The following is a 23,558-nucleotide window of genomic DNA, read 5'->3' on the forward strand; positions in this document are numbered from 1 at the left end:
CCCTGGGGGGTGATTTCTCGCTTTCTGTCTCTATGTCTCTCTCTGTCTGTCTGGCGAGCGCACACGCCCTACAGTGAAAATCTCTCAAAAAAAAAAAAAAAAAAAAAAAGAGTGCAGGTCCTCTTCAGGCACCTGCAGGAAGTTCAAACCATGGACAACCCTGCCTTCATGTAAACCCTAACCCCTAAAACTAAACCACAAAGCATTTTTGTTTGTTTAGGTTTTTGCCATAGGGCATGTGCTCTAACTGGAGAGAAACAGAGAGAGGGAAAGTGAGAAATCCCCCGCTAGAGGAAGTGACCACACAGTAGTCTCTTCTCTTCCAGTCTCCACTTGAGATTTCAGGCATGTACACACACATGCCTGGCATGATTATGAAGCCACTGGCCTGGGATTCAAACCATGCAATCAGCCATATGGCATCCAGCACCACTTGTGGGCCCAAGACTGTTAGTTTTTCATTGAGGATTTTTTGCATGAGAGATTTTGGTCTGTAGTAGGGTTTTTGTTTTTGTAATTAAAGGTGGGGGGGTAGTATTATCTTCATCTGATTTTGGTATCAGGGTAATACTGGTCTCATAAAATGAGTTAGAAGGTGTTCCCTGTTACTCTATTTTCTAGAAGAGTGTGTAGAATCAGGATGAATTCTTTAAGTATTTGTTATTCTCCAGTGAAACAATTTGAACCAGTAGATTTCTTTTACAGGAGCTTTCAGTTACAAATTTTATAATTATTACAGGATGATTCAGGTTATTTATTTAATCTTGCCTCAATTTTAGTAGCTTATGATTGTCAAGGAATTTCAAGACCTACTGGGAATGTGAAAGTTTCAGAGTGCTTTCTTAGAGAGGTCAGTTTGGGTAGTCTAATGGTGATGTTTGCACTATTTGCTTAATAATATTCTTAGTAGCTGTGGTATCCTTTTTGATAATCCTATTGGGTCATCAAAAGGTCATGACTCATTTTTGCATAGGAAAATACATCTTGACTTTCCTGGCAGTCTAATGTTTCATCCTTTTTTGCCATTGTTCATGATAGAACATGTACACACAAAGAGAAAAGCATCCTTTGGCTCTGATCATACCTTGATTTCCTTCCTCCTCTTTTCCAGCTTATCAGGATCCTGGGCATACTTGCATGTACCCAGCACGTTTCAAGCTGACTGGGCTAGGGACTTGAACTGTGGTTGGCATGTAGCTTACTCCCCTGTCATACAGTAGCTACCACTATGCCACAGAGGCAAGACCCCTGTTGTATTCTTAACATTGTTGACTTCCTGCTTCTTATGTTTGTTTATGATTTTTTTTTCTCTCAATCCCATCTCTTCATTATCCTTCCAGCCAGTCAGAATTATGAGTGCATGTATACCCAGCACGTTTTAGCTTTCAGTTTAACCTGGAAGCCAAACTGATTTGCAGTGGTTTCCTGTGAGACTCTAGAGTCAGCCTTGTGGATCAGAGCCCTACTCCCTGTGCTACAGCAGTTGGGCTTTAGTTTTGCTTGTTTGTTTAAGGTTTTTGCCATAGGACGTGTGTATTCATTTAGAAAGACAGAGAGACCTTGAGAGGGAAAGTGAGAAATCACCTCCTAGGAGAGATGGCCATGCCGCAATCCCTTCTCCTCCATTCTCCTCTCGGGATCTTGGGCATGCATGCAGACATGCCGGGTGTGAGTTTAAGTCACCAGGTCCAGGATTTGAACCATGGTCGACTACATGGGAGTTCAGCGAAATAGCCATTACGCTAACTGCTGGTCCCTAGTTTTTTGTGTGTGTTCATTACAGTAAATGTTTGCCATCTGTTATATATTCTGTCTGGGTTTTTTTGCCTCTTTCTTATGTGAAAATGTTTTTAATCCCTTTCTAAATGTTACCTTCGCAAAGGCATTTTAACTCTTCTATTTCTTTGAAGACCTGTGAGTCCTTTGGATCTGTAACTGAACCCAGACCTCCAAAAACTAATGAAGGAATGAATGAGCTCTACCTGTGGGCTCAGCACTGTTTGGGACACTTACTTACTTACTTAATTTATGACACTACTTTATTTATTTACTTGCTTGCTTCCTTGCTTGTATGCTAGACAGTGCATGTGCTTGTTGGAGAGAAACAGTGAGAGAAAGAGGAAATAGGAAAGCACCTTCCATGGGGGATGGTCACACCACAATCTCTTCTCCACTTCTTCCTTTCAGAATTTTGGGCACATACACATACTTGTCCAGTTTGTTTCTCAAGCCACCAGATCCAGGATTCAAACTACAGCCAGCCATGTGGAATCTAGCTGCCCTGATCCCCACGCCACTGACTGGCCCAAGCTTCTACTCTTACTCTAAATTGTATACCAGTGCAATGTTAGATTTTCCTTGGGTGTGTTATACAGATGTGTTATGTACTTTTGAGACTCTTTTCCACATGTACTATTAGTAAACCATGGCTTTTCTGTTCACTATTGAACTGTTGGTTTTGGGGACTCACTTGCAGGACCCTGTTTGCCATCTCTGTATGTGTCTCTCACATGACCTAGAAAAAGAGTTTTTGTCTTATGTGGAATTTCAAAGTAGGTTTGGAAATGTAGGTTGGGTCCATTTACTTTAACCCAAACAAGTGATGAGTTACTGACATTTGAAAATAAAGAATATATGAGTGCAGGATTCTTATGGCATGTGTAGGAACGGGAACTGTGAGAACAGTTTGGGAGGCAGAGTGCACAGTCTGCATGGGGCCAGGTGGTATCACAGCAGCCTTTCACAGAGGAGCTATTTGGATGTTCTTTTCCCAGAGGAACTTTACGGTGACTTTGAAGACCTGGAAACAGGGGACGTGCACAAGGGAAAATCAGACCTGGATACTCAGGTATGACTTTGCCATGTCTGGCTGTCAGTCCCATCTTTGGTCAGTTCTGAGAGAGGCCCAGAGTGAGAAATACAAATGTAACTTCTTACCTGTGTAGATTACAGATCGAATGGCTGGATTTCTTCCTCCTTGAAAGTGGGGAGATAGTGGGAAATGGAAAAGGTTTTTGTTTTTTTGGATGATACCTACCACCCCTTCTTACCATAATCATTTACCAAATTCTTTAAAACTTTTCATTCATGGGAGTTTCAGCCCCTGGGTCTTCTCTTCACCATTCCTTTTGCCATCATTCTCTCCTTAAATGTGTCATTTCATAAAATGAATTCTTTGTTCTCTCTGTTATTTCTTTAAAATTCCGGGAGCATCTGGGTTGGAGACCCCTTGTTTTTCTTTAACTTTTATTCATGTTTGGCATTTCCAACCAGAATTAGGAATGACGATTCATCATAATGCAGACATCTCTCTGTCTCTTGTAATAATACCATTGCTCTGCTACTTATAACCAAAGATTGTGATTTGTTTTGTTTTGTTTTTTATGGTGACCATAACTAAGATTTTTGTGGCTTAAATATACTTTTTTGAAATTGAAAGAAAAGAACTCCATAAACTTGTAGTTTTCTTTTCTGAAAATTCAAGGTAGAAAATGTAGAGGAAGAAGTTAAGGAAGAAATTGACCCCAGTACAGAAGAAAGTGCTAAAAAAAAGCATTTGGAAAAGAAGAGAAAATTGAAGGAGATGTTTGATGCAGAATATGATGAAGGAGAAAGCACATATTTTGATGATCTTAAAGGAGAAATGCATAAACAAGCACAGGTAAGATAAATAGGTTACTGTTGCTTTATTGGTCTCCGCTCCCTGAGCTGTGTTCTTTGCCTTTCATTTAGAGTTCTGAGTGGAGATGCATGTGACGATATTTATTCATGTGTTCATCTCATTGCTTCTTCAGTTAGAAGTTCACCAGAAAAATAGCAGTACCTGTTTTGTACCAAGCATTAGATGCTGAGGGAGCAGTAATTCCTGAGACATGGTTGCAACTTTTGAACATCTCATGGTATAGGAAGTTGAGATAGTATGTTCATTAAAATGTAAACATTGACATCATATTCCACTTGCTGCCTCCTGATTTGAATGGGCTGGTAATTTTTTTTCTTTGTTTTGGAGAGGTTTTTGCTATAGGGCGCGTGCGCTCGCCAGACAGAGCGAGACAGAGAGATAGAAAGCGAGAAATCACCCCCCAGGGAGGATGGCCACGCCGCAATCCCTTCTCCTCCATTCTCCTCTCGGGATCTTGGGCACGCACGCGCATGCGTCCGGCGTGAGTTTAAGTCACTGGGTCTGGGACGCGAACCGCAGTCGACTACATGGGAGTCCAGCGACATAGCCATTACGCTAACTGCTGGTCCCTGGGCTGGTAATTTTTGACCCATTGGGCTTAACCACACCTACTACTCTCCAGGGGAGGTTTTCTCAAAATTCATTTTAAAGTTCAGAAGGGTATTCCATGTAAGTCAGATGTGGAGATGGGAGCATGGGGTATGCCCAAAGGGAGATAGCATGGTCCTCATGCCTAGGGATGCTGATTTGTGTGAGGTGATGATCTCACTCTGAAGAGATACAAAGATACATACACAGGTGATGGCGAATGTCTGGGCAGCACTTTGTTAGCAGGACCACCAAGAGTTCCTGTAAGCTGGGACATACAAGTTTAGTATATGATTTGCCAAAATGTAGTTTGCAAGGTTTGCTATCTAATCAAAGAAGTATCTCCTGGTTAGTCATTAACTGTAGTGAACTTTGATGGAGGTTGACCAAGAAATGTAAAACTAGTCCTGATGTGTTACTTACAACTTAAAATTACATAGACTTTGTGGGCCATTGTAAAGGACTGAGCTTTTCACTCTCTGAGGGCCTTGGAGAGATTTGAGTAGAGGAGAGACTTGAGCTGTCTACTTTTCTTTGAAAGATTGTTCTGGCAAGAATTTAGTCAAAGCTAAGTTGGCACAAAGAAGGTAGATAGCAGTAGAGGTAAGAGAAAGAGGCAAACCTGGATATACTTTATTTGAAAGATAGATCAGTTGGATTTCCTGGTAGACTGAATGTGTGGGGTATGTGAGCAGATGAGGATGCTAACGGAAAGTTACTAGCAGGGTAGGTTGTCATATTTGTTTGTCGGGAATGTCATAATGCATTTTTGCAGAGAAAACCCTAGAAAAATACGAATAGGAAAGCTTCTAGTTGGTGCCTTTTAGTCCAGGAAGATGACATTTGAGTTAGTGAGGTTTGAGATACTGTTTGGACAAGCACAGTGTCAAGTCTGGAGAGAAGTCTGGCTAGAGACTTTAGATGTACAGTCCTCAGGCTGTAGATGCTACCAAAAGTCAGCAGATAGCCTGGGGAGTGAAAGCTGAGATGGAGCAAGGAGGGGGAGGACTGGCTAGGCAGAATAGGAGGCAGCAGGGGTACTGAGTGATGCCAGGAGAGGGGAAAGATCTCAGAATGGGAGGTATACTGGAAGCCAGCTGTGGAAAGTGAGAAGAATGTTGTTCCAAATCCTGCTGCTGATATCAACTATAATGAAAACAGAATTGACCACTAATTTAAGAATGTGAAAGTCTCCAGTGACTTTGGCAAACATTTTCATGGGATGATAGGTAAAAGTCCAACCTATTAGTGGGTTTAGGTGAATGGGGGCAAAGGAACTAGAGACTGCAACTATGGAGAACTGGAGTTTTGCTGCAGACAAGTGGAGCAGTACTCTGTGGAGTCCAAAAGTTTTAAGACAAGAGAAATAATAGGGAAGACATGTTAAAAGTCCAACTAGAGTGGCTGGTATCTAGTAAGCAGGTGAAATTGGGCCTTAAATAGAGGCATAGCTAATGAACCTGTGATCAGAGTTTCCCAGTAGAACTTTCTGTAAAGAGGAAAATGCACGCCTATATTATGGCCATGAGCCAGTGTTGGCTAGTGTGCCTGGAACAGAAGTTGGAATGTCACTTAACTGTGATCAACTTCGAATAGCTTTGTGTTGCTACTCTATTGGACAGTGCAGGACTGTAACACAAGGCTGGACGTGGGTTTAAACCCAGTTGGGGTTGACTGAGGAAGTTTATTTTATTTAGATTGCTTGGTTTTCAAGTGAATGAGGCAACAGTTTTCAGCCGAGAGTGAGGATGAGGAAAGAGGTGTTGAGTGTTTGAAAATAGGAGAAAAAAAGTATGAAATATTGATAACTATTTGGAGAGTACAAAAAGGTGTGAATTATGATGTCCCAAGTGTTAGCCAGCCAACTTTCAGTGCTCCTTTCAAAATTGTTTACGCTTGTACCTTGGAGCAACAGAGAAAAAAACAGTTGGCACATAATCTTAATAAACTATAGAGGGAAAATATGCGTGTTTGGTTTGGTTTGGTTTTTAAGGCAGGTTCTTGCCCTGCTATCATGATCCTTTAGCCTTAGACTCCAGCTGAACTTTTTTTGTCGTTAATTTTTTAGGATAGGCTGGATTCAGAATCCAATCGAGGCCCCTCATGTAGCCTCAACCTCCGGACGACAGTATCTTCCAGTTCATACTCCCCCAGCTAGTCCTATGTCTGTATTTATTGGGTTGTTGAAACAGTCATGACATGTTTTTCTATGCAAAAGCACATCGTGACTTTTCTGGCGACCAGTAATTAGGATAAAGCCTAAATAATTCTGTCTATGGTTCTTTTATTTAGAAATTCCTCATCTTTAATGTTAACCTTATGTTTTTTAAAGATAATAACATTACAGGATTTTATTGTCCTCTCACATATAGCTTAACCGGGCAGAATTTGAAGATCAAGATGATGAAGCCAGAGTTCAGTATGAGGGTTTTCGACCTGGGATGTATGTCCGAATTGAAATTGAAAACGTCCCCTGTGAATTCGTGCAGAATTTTGACCCTCACTACCCAGTTATTCTCGGTGGTTTAGGCAATAGTGAGGGCAATGTCGGCTATGTGCAGGTAGGTGCCCTTTGCCACATGCTCAACCACTGGAGTTCTTTGGATGGCCTTTCCACTGGTCATTTATCGCACCCTCTTCTCCCTCAGATGCGCCTGAAGAAACATCGTTGGTATAAGAAAATCCTCAAGTCCCGAGATCCAATAATCTTTTCTGTAGGGTGGAGGAGGTTTCAGACCATCCCACTCTATTATATTGAAGACCACAATGGAAGACAGAGGCTTCTAAAATACACCCCACAACACATGCATTGTGGAGCAACCTTTTGGGGTAAAGTGTGATTAGAATGACTTGCCTGTGGGTTAATTTAAACCTTTAGACTATCGTTTTAGCTTTGCTCTTTTCAAGAAATCCCAATTCCTAACATTTTTATTCATGAGGAGAGGCAGTGGAGTATATATAGAAAACAATCCAAAATTTGTGGTTCACTGTATTTCTTTTTTTCCTGTTTTCTTTCAGGTCCTATCACTCCACAGGGAACTGGATTCTTGGCAGTACAATCTGTCAGTGGCACAGTGGTAAATATCTTGGATGTATTATTTTACAAAAAAAAGTATAAAACTATAAGCAGGAAATTACTTATTTTTAGTGTGCCATATATAGTAAATTTGTTTTCGTTTTTACTCTTTTTGTTAGAGTGTGAGAGTAGACAAAAGGCAGAAGAATTACAGTGTCACTGATGACATATATTCTTATTTATTTTTTGGATTCATTTATCTAAAAAAGTATTGAAGCAGTGCTTACCATGTGCTCAGCACTGTACTGGGTTCAGAAAGTAGGTGTGTATCAGCTGGACATGAGACTGCCACCCCACCCCCAGTAATGCTGCTTAATGTCCACACAGTCTTCATTTGACCAGTCAGAGCAAATTTTATTAACCCTGTTTTATGGGGAGGGTGGGGACAGAATAATGAGCAGGTGGAATCTGCTCTGAAGGTTCAAACTTTAATTTCTTAAAATGTTGCAGCTGCATTTTCATTCTTGTTTTTATTACAAATAGATCATTTTGTGGGACCAGCAGTTAGCGCTATGGCTATGTTGCTGGACTCCCATGTAATCGACTGCGGTTCAAGTCCTGGACCCGGTGGCTTAAAACTCCCACCAGGTGCATGTGCATGCGTGCCCAAAATCCCAAGAGGATAATGGAGGAGAAGGGATTGCGGCGTGGCCATCCCCCTTGGGGGGTGATTTCTCACTTTCTGTCTCTCTATATATATCTGGCAAGCACACGCACCCTATAGCAAAAACTTCTCCAAAAAAAGACAGATGAGATCATTTTGTAAAATTATGTTACCCTGTAGTCATTGTCAGGAGAGCACTCAAGTCATCGTTAGTTTGGCTTAACAGTATTATAGTATTAGATTACTTTTCTTAAAATACTGTTTTACATATTCAGGGTTCTCTCTTGTTTTTTTCTTAGCTGAATGTAAGTGAAATATCCTTTCTTAATTTATTGTAGCACAGAGAATTGTAGATTTTCTTTTGCTGACATTATTCCTATATTTAAACCTTGGGAATTCCTTTTAGCCTGATTTCCGGATAGCTGCCACAGGAGTTGTCCTTGATCTGGATAAATCCATAAAAATTGTGAAGAAATTAAAGCTAACTGGTTTTCCATTTAAAATTTTCAAGAATACTTCATTTATTAAGGTTTGTATATATATATTTTCACATTATTTGTAAGTGTATATACTGTTAAAAGAGGGATGAAATCTTCTAAAATATGGGCCTAATGTTTTTAGAAAAATACTTGAAATATTTTATAAACTTAATCTTTTAATTTTAAAAATAATATCTTTCATTGACACAAAAATTTTGTGTCATATGGTACATATTTATGGTGTACAGTGTGGTTTTTTGGTTCATGAACACATTGGATTATTATCAAATTAGGATAATTTACATATCCCTCACCCCACACATTTGTTGTTACTTTGTGTCAGGAGCATTTTAAATACTTCTTTCTGACTATCTTGAAATACACAATAAGTTATTGTTAGCTATAGTCACTCTACTGTGCTATAGATAGATGAACATATTCATATCTTGATTGTGATTTTATACACATTAAATGTGATCTTTGGGACCAGCAGTTAGTGTAATGGCTATGTCACTGGACTCCCATGTAGCCGACCGCGGTTCGTGTCCCGGACCCGGTGGCTTAAAACTCATGCCAGGCTCATGTGCATGCGTGCCCAAGATCCCAAGAGGAGAATAGAGGAGAAAGGATTGCGGCGTGGCCATCCCCCCTACGGGGGTGATTTCTTGCTTTCTTTCTCTCTGTCTTTCTGGCGAGCACTTGCCCCCATAGCAAAAAACTCTCAAAACAAAAAAATGTGATCTGGGACCAGCAATTAGCGTAGTGACTATGTCGCTGGACTGCCACATAGTTGACCACAGTTCACGTCCCAGACCCAGTGGCTTAAAACTCACGCCAAGCGTGTGTGTGTGCGTGCGTGCCTAAGATCCCGAGAGGAGAATGGAGAAGGGATTGCGGCGTGGCCATCCCTCCTGGGGGGTGATTTCTTGCTTTCTGTCTCTCTGTCTCTCTCTGTCTGTCTGGCGAGCGCACGCACCCTATAGCAAAAGCCTCTCCAAAAAAAAAAAAAAAATGTGATCTTAGATGTTTTTTCTTAGTTTACTTATATTGGCCTCTGTTACTTAAATATACTTAAAAATCTAAATTAAGGCTGTTATGATTTCCTTATGGGACTGTCCCAGAACTAATAATAGAAATAATCTGATTTGGGTCCAGTTCTGTAGCACAGTGGTAAAATACTATGCATAGGGAACCAGATCCCACAACTGACTGCATTTTGAATTCTGGCCCCAGTGACTTGAAAAACATGCCAGGTACATGTGCATGTGTTTTCAAAATCCTGATGAGATGGTGAAATGGAAGAAAAAGAATTGCAGTGTGACTAGGCCCCATTGTGAGGTACTTTTTCTTTCTGAGTGCATGTCCTCTAGCGATGTAATTGTTTATGTAATTGTTTTTTTCTTTTTGCTATGGGGTATGTGTACTAAGCAGAAAGACAGAGATGGAGAGGGGATAGGGAAGTGAGAAAGCAAGGGAGAATGGTCACATTATAGTCCGTTCTCTTCCATTCTTGTCTTAGGATTTTGGGCATGCACACATGGACCAGCTTATTTTTCAAACTGCCGGGTTGGGGACTCATACCACACAGTCAGCCATGTGTGATCCAACCATCTTAAAACCACCGTGCCACCACTGGCTCTACATATATATAATTTTACCCACTTGGCTTTGTTTCCTACCTTTTTAGTTTTCATTAAAGGGAAAAGGTCAAGTATAAGTATAGCATGCTGATTAAGTTAGCTAAATCCCACGTGTCACACAGTTTGAGTGCCAGACCCAGTGGCTTGAGTGCTGGGTGTGTGTGCATGTATGACCAGAATCTCAAAAGATGGCAGAAATGGAGGAGAAAGGATTGCAGTGTGACCATTCCCAATGGGGAGTGCTTTCTCACTTTCCCTCTTTGTCTCTCTCTAGCAAGCACACATGCCCTCTGACATATTAAAAAAGAAAAGACAAAAAGGAAAGAAAAGGCAGGAAAGAGGGAAAAGATCATGTTTGTCAAACAGTTCAATTAAAAATAGACAAATCAATTTCTAGAAATTGTGGCTAGGATATAGAGAAGTGGACCTGTTTTGCAATGCAGTCATATGCAGCATAATATTTCTGTCAATTATGGACCTTACATATGTAGGAGTAATATGCTTTGTCATATAATCTAGATTATATGCTGCACTGTCCAGGTTTGTGTAAATATGCTCTACAATGTTTATACAATGATGAAATTGCCTAACAGTGCATTTCTCGGAACATATCCTCATCATTAAGCAATATATGACCATATTGTGAGACAGTAGTTTAAGCAGAATTTACTGAAAGCTTCACTAGTGGGATATTTCTATACAGTGTTGGGCCAGCAGGTAGCTTCGTGGTTAAGGAACTGGACTCCCACGTGGCCAACCATAACCCCAAACCCTGACTCACTCCAGTCTCATATGCATGAGTACCCAAATCCTGAGAGGAGTATGAAGAAGGGATTGTAGCAAGGCCATCCCTACCTAGGGATGATTGCTTGCTTTCTGTCTCTCTTTCTCTCCAGCAAGCACATGCACCCTATCGCAAAAATCTCCAAATAAACCAAACAAAAAATATACAATATTAAGAGCATAAGATGCTCTTGTAATATAACTTAATAATACCACTGCTTTTGCCTAGCTCTTTTTATTTGTTAAGTGCATGCACCTAGCAAGGTGCCTTTGCTGGGCCAGTTCAGTTCGGTAAATACTTCTTTGATCATGTCTTCTAAATACGTGATCTCAGCATGCTCCTGAGACCCTGGTAGATTGTTGAGTTGTATTTTTGATGTAGTAGTACCACTTTTTTTTTTTTTTTTTTTTGAGAGAGAGTTTTTTTGTTGTTGTTATAGGGCGTGTGTACTCACCAGAAAGACAGAGAGATAGAAAGCAAGAAATCACCACCCCAGGAGGGATGGCCACGCCACAATCCCTTCTCCTCTTGGGATCTTGGGCACGCACACACACACACACACAACGCACACACATAGCCCTGACACAAGTTTAAGCCACTGGGTCCAGGACTTGAACCGTGGTCAACTACATGAGAGTCCAGCAACATAGCCATTATGCCAATTGGTCCCACCACTTTTAAAGGAATAAAATAATAATTTTATCCTTTAGCAAGTAAGATTTTGTTTTTTGTTTTTTGTTTTTTTAAAGAATTACTTAATTAATTTTATTTATTAGTACTTTTCATTTGACCAGCAAGAGACAGAGAGAGGGAGAAAGGGAAAGTGAGAAAGCGAGCCACCAGGTTCATGACTGAAACCACAGTTGGGCATGTGGAAATCCAGTGCCTTAACTGTTAGACCACCTGCTGTTAGGCCACCTGCCAGCCCAAAGTATTTGGTTTCTAACCAAGGATATATTTATAAACTAAGAGATAAAGTGTATAATTCTGTGTGTGTGTGTATATATATATATAAGGTGCTGTGATTCGAACTGTTAGTGGATTGAGGGGACAAATCAAGAAGGCACTCCGGGCTCCAGAAGGAGCTTTCCGCGCCAGCTTTGAGGATAAGTTGCTGATGAGTGGTAAATATTTTTTATAGTGTATTCACAATAGTGTGGTGATTCATTATTGATTTCTAGAAGTGTTGATAGAGTTTGAAGTTCTGGTCTTGAGAAAGTCAGAGTCAGCTTCAAATCTTTCCAGTTGGAACATCTTGTTCACTGTACCAATTCACATCAAATATGCAGCCCCTGATTCACACCCAGTAAAGGTTTTTAATATATAAAAGTAGTTTACTTGGTGAAGTCCTTCTTTAAATAACTGTGCAACCAGGTAAAGAAGTTGGTGGGGTAAATGTTTCAGGATTTTTTTGGTTGTGTTTGTTTTATTTGCCAGATGAATATGAATCTTCTTTCAAAAATGTTAAAGTAAATTTTCTCTTTCCAGATATCGTCTTCATGCGAACTTGGTATCCTGTCTCCATTCCAGCCTTCTATAATCCAGTAACATCTTTATTGAAGCCATTGGGTGAGAAAGATACCTGGTCAGGAATGCGGACAACAGGTCAACTCAGACTCGCCCATGGTATCAGACTAAAAGCAAATAAGGATTCTCTATATAAGGTACAGGTGTCATATGTGTTAGTGAAAATAGCATCCTCTGTTCTAAAGATAAGTCACCCATATGCTTTCATTTTTAAGTATAGTGTTAAATTTTATTGAATAGTTATATATTCATAGAATATTCTGTAAACGAACACAGGCAAATGATTCTGTTCCATTGGTGTATATTTCTGTTTTTATGCCACCGTCATACTGTTCTGATTACTGTAGCTTTGTACTGTAATTTTTAAATTGTGAAGTATGATGCCCAAAGTGGCTCCATACAAATTTTAGGATAGTTTTTTCTATTTCTGTTAAGAATTATATTGAAATTTTTATAGAGATTGTGTTAAATCTGTATATTACTTTGGGTAATACAGACATTTTCATTATCTTCTAATCCATAAACATGGGATCTATTTTTTTTACATCATCGTCAGTTCCTTTTATCAATATTTTATAGTTTTTAGTATATAAACTTTCACCTCCTTGGTTAAATTCATTCCCTTTTCGTAATGCTTTTGTAAATGGAATCATTTTCTTGGCTTCTTTTTCAGCTATGTCATTATTTGTGTATAGAAACGCAACTTTTTTGGATGTTGATTTTTATAGCCTGCAACTTAAAATTCATTGATCTAATTTTTGTGTGTGGAGAATTCTTAAGAGTTTTCTGCATACAGAATCATGTCATTTAAAAATAGAAATAATTCTACTTCTTCGGTTTTGTTGCCTTTCATTTCTTTGTTCTATGCATTGTGTGTGTAATGTTTTAGAAAGGGTTTCATTCTGTTGCAATCCACCTACTTCAGCCTCCTGAGTAGCTGGGATCACACATGCAGGCCCAACACTCCCCCCTCCCCCCAACAGAGTCTCACTATGTTACCCAGGCTAGCCTCAAGTTCACATTTCTCCTGCCTCAGCTTCTCGCTACTTTGTCTAGCTTTTAGGTTGGACTAGAAATTGAACCTGGAGTATGTGGTCCCAGCCTACAGAGCAACAGCATCTTAGCTCATGTCAGTGCAACTGGACCCCCTTTTATTTCTTTTTCTTCTTTAATTACTTTTATTATTACTTATAGTACTGTATTGAATAGCAGTGGCAAAAATGGGCTTCTCTGTTTTGTACTGGATCTCAGTGGAAAAGCCTTTAGTTCTTGTAATTATGATATTAGCTGTGGGCTTTTCATAAATGGACTTTATTATGATGGGGAGCTTTCTTTCTCTACCTAAACACTTAAGCGTTTTCATCAAGGAAATATACTGAACTTTTTCAAATGCTTTTTCTCTATCAATTGAGATGGTATTGTGGTTTTTATCTTTTAGTCTGTTACATTATTGGTATGTATTACATCGACTAATTTGCATATGTTAAAAGTCTTGAATATCAGGAATGCATATGTTAGGATCTTTTTGATGTGTTGTTGAATTCAGTTTGCTGGTATTTTATTGAGGATATTTTACATCAGTGTTCATCAGAGATACTGACCTGTAGAGTTTGTTTCCAAGATTCCTTCTGTTATTGATTTCTACTTTCTTACCATTATGGCCAAAAATAATACTAAATGTAATTTCAGTTTTCTTTTGTCAAGACTTGTTTTTTGGCCCAACATATGGTCTATCCTAGAGAATGTTTCATGTACACTGGAGAAAAACATATATTCTGTTCTTCCATAGAAGTTTCTTTATATTTACTGTTAAGTCCTTTTGATTTGAAGTGCAGTTCGAGTCCACTATTTCCTCAGTAATTTTCTTTCTGATGGATCGCTCCATTATTGATAGTGGGGCATTAAAGTCCCCTCCTGTTACTGTATTGCTATCTATTTCTTTCTTCATATCTGTTAATATTAGCTTTATTTGTTTAGTTGTCCTGATGTTGGGTACATATGTATTTATAATTGTTAAGTACTCTCGATGAACTAACTAACCCCTTTTCCATTAAATAATGACCTTCTTTGTCTCTTATGACAAGTTTTTACTTGAAATCTATTTTATCTCATGAAAGTATAGCTATTCCTGCTTTCTTTTGGTTATTATTTGCATGGAATATTTTCTTCTACCCCTTCATTTTTAGCCTGTGTGTCCTTAAAGCTAAAATAAATCTCTTGTACACACCATCTATTTGGATCTGATTTTTTAAATCTATTTAACACTCTGTCTTTTAATTAGAGTAGTCCATTTGCATCCATGGTAAGGATTAATAGGTAAGGACTTAACTCCCACCATTTTGTGATTTTCAGGTTGTTTCATAGATCCCTGTTCCTTTCTTTCTCTGTTGCCTACCTTTGTGATTTGTTGATTTTCTGTCATACTGAGCTTTGATTCCTCTCTTTATTGTTTGTGTATCTGCTATAGTTTTTGCCTTGAAGTTATCATGGGATTATGTAAAACATCTTATAATATACTATTTTAACTTGATAACAGCTTCAGTGGCATGCAAATACTCTCCGTTTACTCCTCCACATTCATATTTTGTTGTCACAATTTGTGTCTTTTTTTATACTGTGTTCCTTTTATTTATTTATTTATTTATTTTTATTAGTTTGCTATAGGATGCATGACCTTGCTAGAGAAATCAGGGAATGCCCACATCACAGTCCCTTCTTCATTCTCCTCTCAGCATGTTTTTAAAGCCACAAGATCTGGGACTCTAATTGTGTAGTCAGCCTTGTGGTGTTATAATACTCAATGAGAAATAAGAGGACATCCAGACATAGCCAAATTTATTGGAGTTTATTGATTAAGCTGGCAGCATACCGGGGGTCTCATGTCTCTCAAAACCCTGCAGCCCTAAGTGCAAGGTGAGGGGTGCTTATAAAGGCAAAAAAATATACAGTCATGTCTGGGATGACTGATGATTCAGGAGGGTAAGGTGCAGTGGGCTTGGATGGGGGAAAAGGGTAGGGGGTAGTTTTTAACAATGTAAAAGCAAAAAGCACATCACAGAAGCAAGAAAAGTAGGTTAATCATTCTTAAGGGTATGTTCCATCCCTACCTAAATACAATGGAATCTTAATGATCTCCATGACTCAGGGCAAGTTCCAGTAACTGGACCTTATCTTAAGGAAAAGTGGGATTTAAAGACAATAGGAGTGTTACTTTACTCTGTTTGTTCTTAGGCACAAAGGAGAAGGCAAATTTCCAGTCATAGGAATCTAACAGTTTATAATGGAGGTGCTCCTCCAAGATGGAGTTGCACCTGCTTCATTCCCCACCTCTCTTGGAGGCGCTCTTCCAAGATGGAGTCACTTCTCCAAGATGGAGTTGTGCCTGTTTCAGTGGGATCCAACTGCCTTAACCTCTGTGCTGACTGCTGGCCCTACGCTGTGTTCTTAACAAATTGTTGTCACTGTGCTTATTTTTGACCCTCTTGACTTTTAGCCTTCATATTAGAGATTTTCATTGTAGTGATAGAGTATTCTGAATTTTATTGTGAATTTACCTCTATCAGTATGTTTTACATTTTTTATATATTTTCAGGAGAGTAATTACTGTCCTTTCATTTCCACTTGAAGTGTTTCCTGAAAAGGAGGTCTAGTAGTGATGAATTCCCTCAACTTTTGCTTGTCTGAGAAAGACTTTATTTTCCTTCCTTTATAAAGAAACAGCTTTGCTAGGTATAGTATTCTTGGCTGGTAGCTTTTCCTATCAGCACTCTGCCTATAACATCATATTCTCTCCTGGCCTACAAGGTTTTTAACTACGATACCCACTGATCATTTAAAAGATAGTCCCTTGTTTCTGACTTCATACTTTCCTCTTGCTGCTTTCAATATTCTTCGTCTTTTTTGACATTTTGATTATAATGTGCTTGGTTTGAGGACTGCTTTGGTTGAAACTGTTGGAGAGGGCCTTCCTTGGTCTATTGTATTGCTAACAAAAATACCAGAGGTGGGTGACTTACAAAGGACTAGAGGTTTTTTTGACTTATGAGTCCAGTGGCTAGAAAGCCTAAAAGGGAACTTGTATCCTTTGTCAAAAATTAGTTGTCTGGGGAACCAGCAGTTAGCGTAATGGCTATGTCGCTGGACTCCCACACAGTTGACCGTGGTTCACATCCCGGACCCGGTGGCTTAAAACTCACGCCGGGTGTGTGTGCGTGCATGCCCAGGATCCCAAGAGGAGAATGGAGGAGAAGGGATTGCGGCATGACCATCCCCCCTGAGGGGTGATTTCTCGCTTTCTGTCTCTATGTCTCTCTGTCTGGCGAGTGCACACACCCTATAATGAAAACCTCTCAAAAAAAAAAAAAATTAGTTGTCTGTATATTATGGTGTTTATTTCTGGATTCTCTATTCTGTTTCATCAGTCTGTGTCTTTTTTTGTGCCAGTACCTTGCTGTTTTGATTAGCACAATTTTATAATATGTTTTCAGCTCAGGTAGTGAGGTACCACCCACTTTATTCTTTGGACACAGTACTGCCTTGGTAATATGGGGTCTTTTATGACTCCAGAAAGACTGTATTATTAATTTTTTTTTTCTTTTAGGAAAAACTTGTTTGTTTTTTTTTTTACACTTAATCACTGTGCATTTTTACAGTATTCAACGTGGTTTTTCCCAGCATGAATACAATGCATGTTATTTCAAGTTCAAGACATTACCATATACATTATCATCGACAGATAATTTTATATTTTTTTATCTATTAAATATTTGTTTGTTTTCCCCCTGACCTCCTCCCTCTCACCCCCTATTAGCCACCTCTTTCTATACTGTCTCTAGTATCTACACTTGGCCTCCTTGCTATTACACCATCCAGTCTTTCTATTTCTGCTATAGAGTTCAGACATTTGGTATACATTAAGCGGGGACATAAAATGTCCATCTTTCATAGTCAGGCTTCCTTTGCTTAGCATTGTATCTTCCATATTTGCCATATATATATATATCAAATGCCAGGGTCTCATTCTTTATGACTGAGTAATAGTCCACAGTGTACATGTGCCACATTTTTTTAATCCATTCATTTGTCTGTTCTTGGACATTTAGATTGATTCCATGTCTTAGCAAATGTGAATAATGCTGCAATGAACTTGAATGTACAAGTGTTTTTCCAATGGAGGGTTTTCCAATTTCTGAGTAGATATCTAAGAGTGCAGCGGCTCTTGTGAATGGAATTGATTTCTTCATTTCTTCCTCAGCTTGTTCACTGTTGGTGCATAAAAATGCAATAGGTGTTTGTATGTTGATTTTGCAACCTGCCACTTTATTCGTTTATTACTTCCAGGACATTTTTTGAGGATTCTTTAGAATTTTCTGAGTATATAATCATATTATCTCCAAATAGAGATAATTTCACATCTTCTTTTCCTCTCTGAATGCCTATTATTTTACCATTGTCTGATTCTATTGGCTAAGGACTTCCAGTATTAGGTTAAAGAGGAGTTGGAGAAAGTGAGCAGCCTTGTCTTGTTCCATTTTTTTTTTCAGTGCAAAAGCTGAAAGCTTTCTTCCCCATTAAGTATGATATTAGCTGTGGGTTTGCATATATGGCTTTTATTGTGTTGAGAAATGTCCCTTCTATGCCAATTTTCTGGAGTTTTAATCAAAAAGGGATGCTGTATTTTATTGAATGGGGGATTTTTGCATTTATTGATATGATCATATGGATTTTTATCTTTCCTTTTGTTAGTGTGATGTATTTATTATTTTAAATATGTTGAACCACCCTTGCGTGCCTGGAATAAAGCCAGCCTGGTCATGGTATATAATCTTTTAATGCGTTGTCGGATAAAATTTGTTAGTATATTGTTGAAAATATTTGCATCTGTATTCATCAGGGATATTCTGTAGTTTTCTTTTTTTTTGTTATTACCTTGTGTGTTTTCGGGATAAGGATGATGGAGGCTTCATATAATTGATTTGGGAGAGGGTTCTTTCCTTTTGGATTTCTCAAAATAATTTGGGGAGAAACAGGGTTAGTTCTTAAAATTTTTGTAAGATTAGTTAGTTGTTCTTAAAAGTTTTATAAGATTCAGAAGTGAAGCCATTTGGCCCTGGGCTTTTTCTTTATTGGGAAACATTGATTCAGTATCAATGCTTGTTATAGGTCTATTCAAACTTTCTATTATATTTCTTCTTGGTTCAGTCTGTACATTTGCTTGTTGGCGGTGTACAATTGCTCAGTATTTTCTCATGATCTTTTTATTTCTGTTATGTCTCTTGTGATATTGCCTGTTTCATTGCTGATTATCTGATCCCTTTCTGTGTTCTTTTTTATTATAGCTAAGGGTTTGTCAATTTTGCTTAGTTTCTCAGACAACCAGCTTTTGGTTTTACCTATTTTCTGTGTAGTTCTGTAGTCCTTTATTCTTTTTTTTTTTGAGAGGTTTTTGCTATAGGGCACGTGCGCTCGCCCAAAAGACAGAGAAGACAGAAAGTGAGAAATCACCCCCCAGGGGGAATGACCACGCCGCAATCCCTTCTCCATTCTCTTCTCGGGATCTTGGGCACACACACACACACGCACCCAGTGTGAGTTTAAGCCACCAGGTCCAGGACTCTAACCGCGGTCGACTATGTGGGAATCCAGCGACATAGCCATTACACGAACTGCTGGTCCCAGTCCTTTTATTCTGTATTTCATTTGTTTTTGCTAAACTCTGTTATGTCTTGTCTCCTGGTATATTGGGAGGTTATTTTTGTTTTGTTTATTCTGGTTCCCTGAGACATATCATTAGACCGTTTGCCACCTTTTTGGTTTTTTCTTATGCAAATTAATTGCTATGAGCTTCCTTTTTATGTTTGCTTTTTGCTGTGTCGCATAGATTATGAAAACTTGTGTGCGCGTTATCATTTGTTTCAATAAAGTCTTTTTTTTTTTTTTTCTTTTTAGGAAAGGATTTTTGCTATAGGGCGCGTGTGCTTGCCAGAGAGACAGAAAGTGAGAAATCACCCCCCAGGGGGGATGGCCACACTGCAATCCCTTCTCCTCCATTCTCCTCTTGGGATCTTCGGCATGCACGCACACACGCTCGGTGTGAGTTTAAGCCACTGGGTCCAGGACTTGAACCGCAGTTGACTACATGGGAGTCCAGCAACATAGCCATTATGCTAACTGCTGGTCCCTCAATGAATCTTTGATTTCAGGCTTAATTTCTTCAGTGGTTGTGAAATCATTCAGGTGTAGGTTGTTTAGTTTCCATGTGTTTTGTGTATTTTCAGGGGTTACTTTTGTAGTTAATTTAAAGTGTTTTTTTGGTTTGTTTGTTTGTTTAGAGGTTTTTTTGCTATAGGGCACATGCGCTCGCCAGACAGACAGACAGAGACAGAGAGATAGAAAGTGAGAAATCACACCCCTGGGGGTCCAGAATCTTCTCAAACTACAACATATTTAAACATTAAATTGGGACAAGCTGTTAGCGTAATGGCTATGTCGCTGGACTCCCACATAGTCGACTGTGGTTCGCGTCCCAGACCCGGTGGCTTAAAACTCACACTGGGTGCATATGCGTGCGTGCTCAAGATCCCGAGAGGAGGATGGAGGAGAAGGGATTGAGGCATGGCCATCCCCCCGGGGGTGGGGGGTGATTTCTTGCTTTCTGTCTCTCTGTCTCTTTCTGTCTGGTGAGTGCACGTGCCTTATAGGGGGGAAAAAAAAACCCTCTTCAAAAAAAAGAAGATTCTGGATGTAGTTTCTATACCTTTGACTTTGTAAAGACTTATTTTGTGCCCTTTGTGTGGTCGGGCTTTGAAATGTTCCATGTGGGGGTGAGAGAAATGTGTATGTTTTGGTTATTGGATAAAAAGTTCTATATCTATAGAACTGTGAAGTCCATTTGATTTATGGTATTTTTTAGGTATATATCTCTTTGCTTATTTTTTGTCTAGAAGAATTGTTCAGAGGAGACAGTGGGGTGTTGAGATCCCTAATGATTAGTGTAAGCAGATCTTTCACCTTCTGGAATACCAATTATTTAGATATTCGGGCGTTTAGTGGTCAGAGGCTTTGTCTTCTAGATCAGAGATTCTATCTTCTGCGTGGTCTAATTTCCTATTAATAATTTTGAGGGAGGTTTGATTTTTTGTCTCTAGAAGTTCTGTTTGATTCTTTTTTTTTTTTTTTTTTATCATGCCTATCCTTCATGGAGTTCCTCCTTCAAGTCATGGAGTGATTTTCTTATGTCCTGAAGTTGTCTGTTCTCTTGTGTCTCATCAAGTTTAGTTACAATAAATACTTCAACTTCTTTTTCTGACATTTCAGTGATTTCCTCTGTTTTTTGTTGTTGTTTTGTTTTTTCATTGTTCCCTTGGGGGAAGTATTTCCTGGTTTTCTGATAGTTAAGGCTCTGCTGTGATTTTTAGTCATTTGGTGATATATTCACTTCTTGCTAATTCTTTGGAGTAGATTTCTGTAGCTTTGTGTTTATGTGTTCTCGTTTTTTGTGAATTGGCTCTGTGCCAATTCCCCTCTTCTATTGTGGGTGGCAATGTGGTATCCACAGTGGAAATATTGGTTTCAAATTTATGAAGAGGAGTTTCTCTTTTTTTGTTGGATTCAGTGATGGGAGAAGATTCCTCCAGGACCTCACAGTGTTCACATGTTCAGATCCTATATACCTAGAGCTCCAGTCCCAGTGTGACTGGGAGCTCAGCAGAAAATTGAGAACATAAGGTGATAACAAAAATGCAAGCAGCTGGAGAACAATTGCCAAGAAGGCCTGTTTTCTCTCTCTCCTTTCTAACTCTGCAATTGCAAGATGAGGAGTCTAAATCAGCCCCATATCTTACACCCTAGACTGGGCTGGGGGCTTTGAGTAAAGAATGGATGCTAAAAGCCTATTTTCCCTCTGTTCCTTCTAACTCTGTAACTGCAGAATTGGGGGTGGGGATGTTGAGGCCAAATCCACCTCACCTCCTGCACCCTAGGCTGGACAGTGGGGTTCAAGGTGGAGAATGGCTATGGAAAGCAGTGTTAATTCTTCTTTAAAAATTTGGTAAAATTCAGAAGTGAAACCATGGAGCAAAGTGAAGCTTTCCCTTGTTAGGAGGCTATTACTTATTCAGTCTCATATCTTGTTATCAGTCTGTTTACGTTTGCTATTTCTTCTGGTTCAATCTAGATCTGTTGTATGTTTCCAGACATTTGTCCATCTCATGTTGGTTTTCCAGCTTTTCAGCATATAGTCACTTGCTGTAGTATCTCATAATTTTCTGTATTTCTCTGATACTTGTTCAAATATCACCTGTTCCATTACTGATTTTATTTCTGTTTCCTTTTGCTGCTATTGGTTGGTCTAGCTAATAGCTTATCGATTATTTTCTAGTACTTTAGGGTTTTTTCCAGTTTCTTGAGATCTGTCATTAAGTTATTTAGTTGTCATCTTCCTATTTTTCTCTTGTGAACATTAACTTCTCTATAAGCTTCTCTCTTTGGATTGATTTTGCTTCATCTCAAAGATTATAGAAAGTTGTATCTTGGTTATCGTTAGCATCAAGAAATTTTTAAATGTCAGGCTTACTTTCTTCAGTAGTTTTGAAGTTGTTCAGGAATAAATTGTTTAGTTTCCATGTATTTTCAAAGGCTCTTTTTGCTGTTGATTTCATGTTAATTTCATTGTGGTCAGAAAAAATGTGTGAATACTTGTCTGACTTTAGGAGTCAAACTCTGAGTAGGATGAATATACTGAAAAGTAGCACCTAGCTGATGTTATAGAGCTTACTGTGGTCATTAAATAGGTATTTTTTAACTATATTTTTTTATTTCAAGAAATCAATTTTAGCTTTAATAAATCAAAGAAATGCTAAGGAACTTTGATTAAAACTTAAAGCCAGGAAACAGGTTGGGATTCTGTTCAAACAGTAGGTACATGAACCTATCGGCAGCTCAAGACAGGACAAAAATCCTTAAAACTCGGAAAACAAAGCCTAGAAGAAAATCAGCAATGCTTTAGTCAACAGTCATAAAATTCTATTTCACCACTTCAGTCTCATGTACTTCATCTGTCTTCTGTTGGTTTGATCTTTCCGATTAAATTCTGGGATATATTAACTTGTCCCTATGATTAAGATGGCCATTTTTTTAGTTTTTGAACTGTTATTTTGTGTGTCTCTATTTACTTTTCCTGATACAGCACTCCCTTTAGAACTTCATAGAGAGCTGGTCTAGTGTTGATAAATTCTTTCAGGCTTTGTGTATCTGAGAATGCTCTTGTCTTTTCTACCCATATGAAGGATAATCTTGCCAGGTACAGTATTCTTGGTTGAAATTGCTTTTCCTTAACACTTTGAATATATCGTCCCATTTTTTTCTTGCTCGCATTATTTCTGATGAGCGGCCCACTGTCACCCTGTTAGTATCTTTTGTATCTAACTTGACGTTTCTCTCTTGCCAATCTTAGTATCTTGTCTTTGTGGTTTTGGTCAATGTGGCTATAATGTGTCTTGGAGAAGATGATCTTGGGTTGATTCTGTTTGGGGTCTTTTTTCTTGGGACTGGATCTTTGAATGCCTCTCTGCGTTTGGAAAGTTTTCTTTCAGGATTTCATAGAATAGATTATCAATGCCCTTATGGGTCTCTTCCCCTTCTGGGATACCAATTATCTGGATGTTTGATGGTATCTAGTATTTCTTGTATATTATTCTCATTTGGGGGAGGGGAGGCAATTTTCTCAGTCTTGTTGGTGGATTTTTCTAACCTTTAATACTGTATCATGTCCTTCTTTGTCTATTTTTATAGTTTTTAATCTTGAAATCTATTTTGTCTGATATCCATGTCATGACTCTTGCCTTTTTTTGGTTTCTGTTTGTATGAAATGACTTTTTCCAGCCTTTCACTTTGGATTTATATATGTCTTGTTCAGTGAAATGTGGGATAATGGGACACAGCAGTATGCCAGGCTCTGTTCAATATCTCAGGCCAAATGATATGGCAACAGGGACCTAGGACACAGGTATAGCTTGGCCCTTGAGGGCAATCAGCAGTACATCAGTGGCTACTCCCTAGGAGGCAAAGTGCCTCAGCAGCTCAGACTCTTGGGTGCTAATCCAGTTCCCAGAGAAACAGGATTCTGTAGTTGTTTGGCCTAAGGGTAGGGTGTGCCAGGCCCAGCCAATGCTCTCTTTC

At 38.9% G+C, this 23,558-nt stretch overlaps 1 protein-coding gene across 1 annotated transcript in view; it reads left to right on the top strand.

The window, feature by feature from the left end:
- BMS1 (BMS1 ribosome biogenesis factor) overlaps window positions 1–23,558 on the top strand; it is a 71,109-nt gene that overhangs the window by 44,525 nt on the left and 3,026 nt on the right. The window contains exons 14-21 of the mRNA XM_006164514.3: window positions 2,775–2,848; window positions 3,485–3,661; window positions 6,643–6,831; window positions 6,919–7,099; window positions 7,289–7,347; window positions 8,357–8,483; window positions 11,870–11,977; window positions 12,342–12,517. Of these exons, the coding sequence (XP_006164576.1) occupies window positions 2,775–2,848; window positions 3,485–3,661; window positions 6,643–6,831; window positions 6,919–7,099; window positions 7,289–7,347; window positions 8,357–8,483; window positions 11,870–11,977; window positions 12,342–12,517 (1,091 nt within the window). The remainder of the gene's footprint in view (window positions 1–2,774; window positions 2,849–3,484; window positions 3,662–6,642; window positions 6,832–6,918; window positions 7,100–7,288; window positions 7,348–8,356; window positions 8,484–11,869; window positions 11,978–12,341; window positions 12,518–23,558) is intronic.

This window comes from Tupaia chinensis, unplaced genomic scaffold (assembly GCF_000334495.1).
Source record: "Tupaia chinensis unplaced genomic scaffold, TupChi_1.0 Scaffold143636_1, whole genome shotgun sequence".
Taxonomy (NCBI): domain Eukaryota; kingdom Metazoa; phylum Chordata; class Mammalia; order Scandentia; family Tupaiidae; genus Tupaia; species Tupaia belangeri.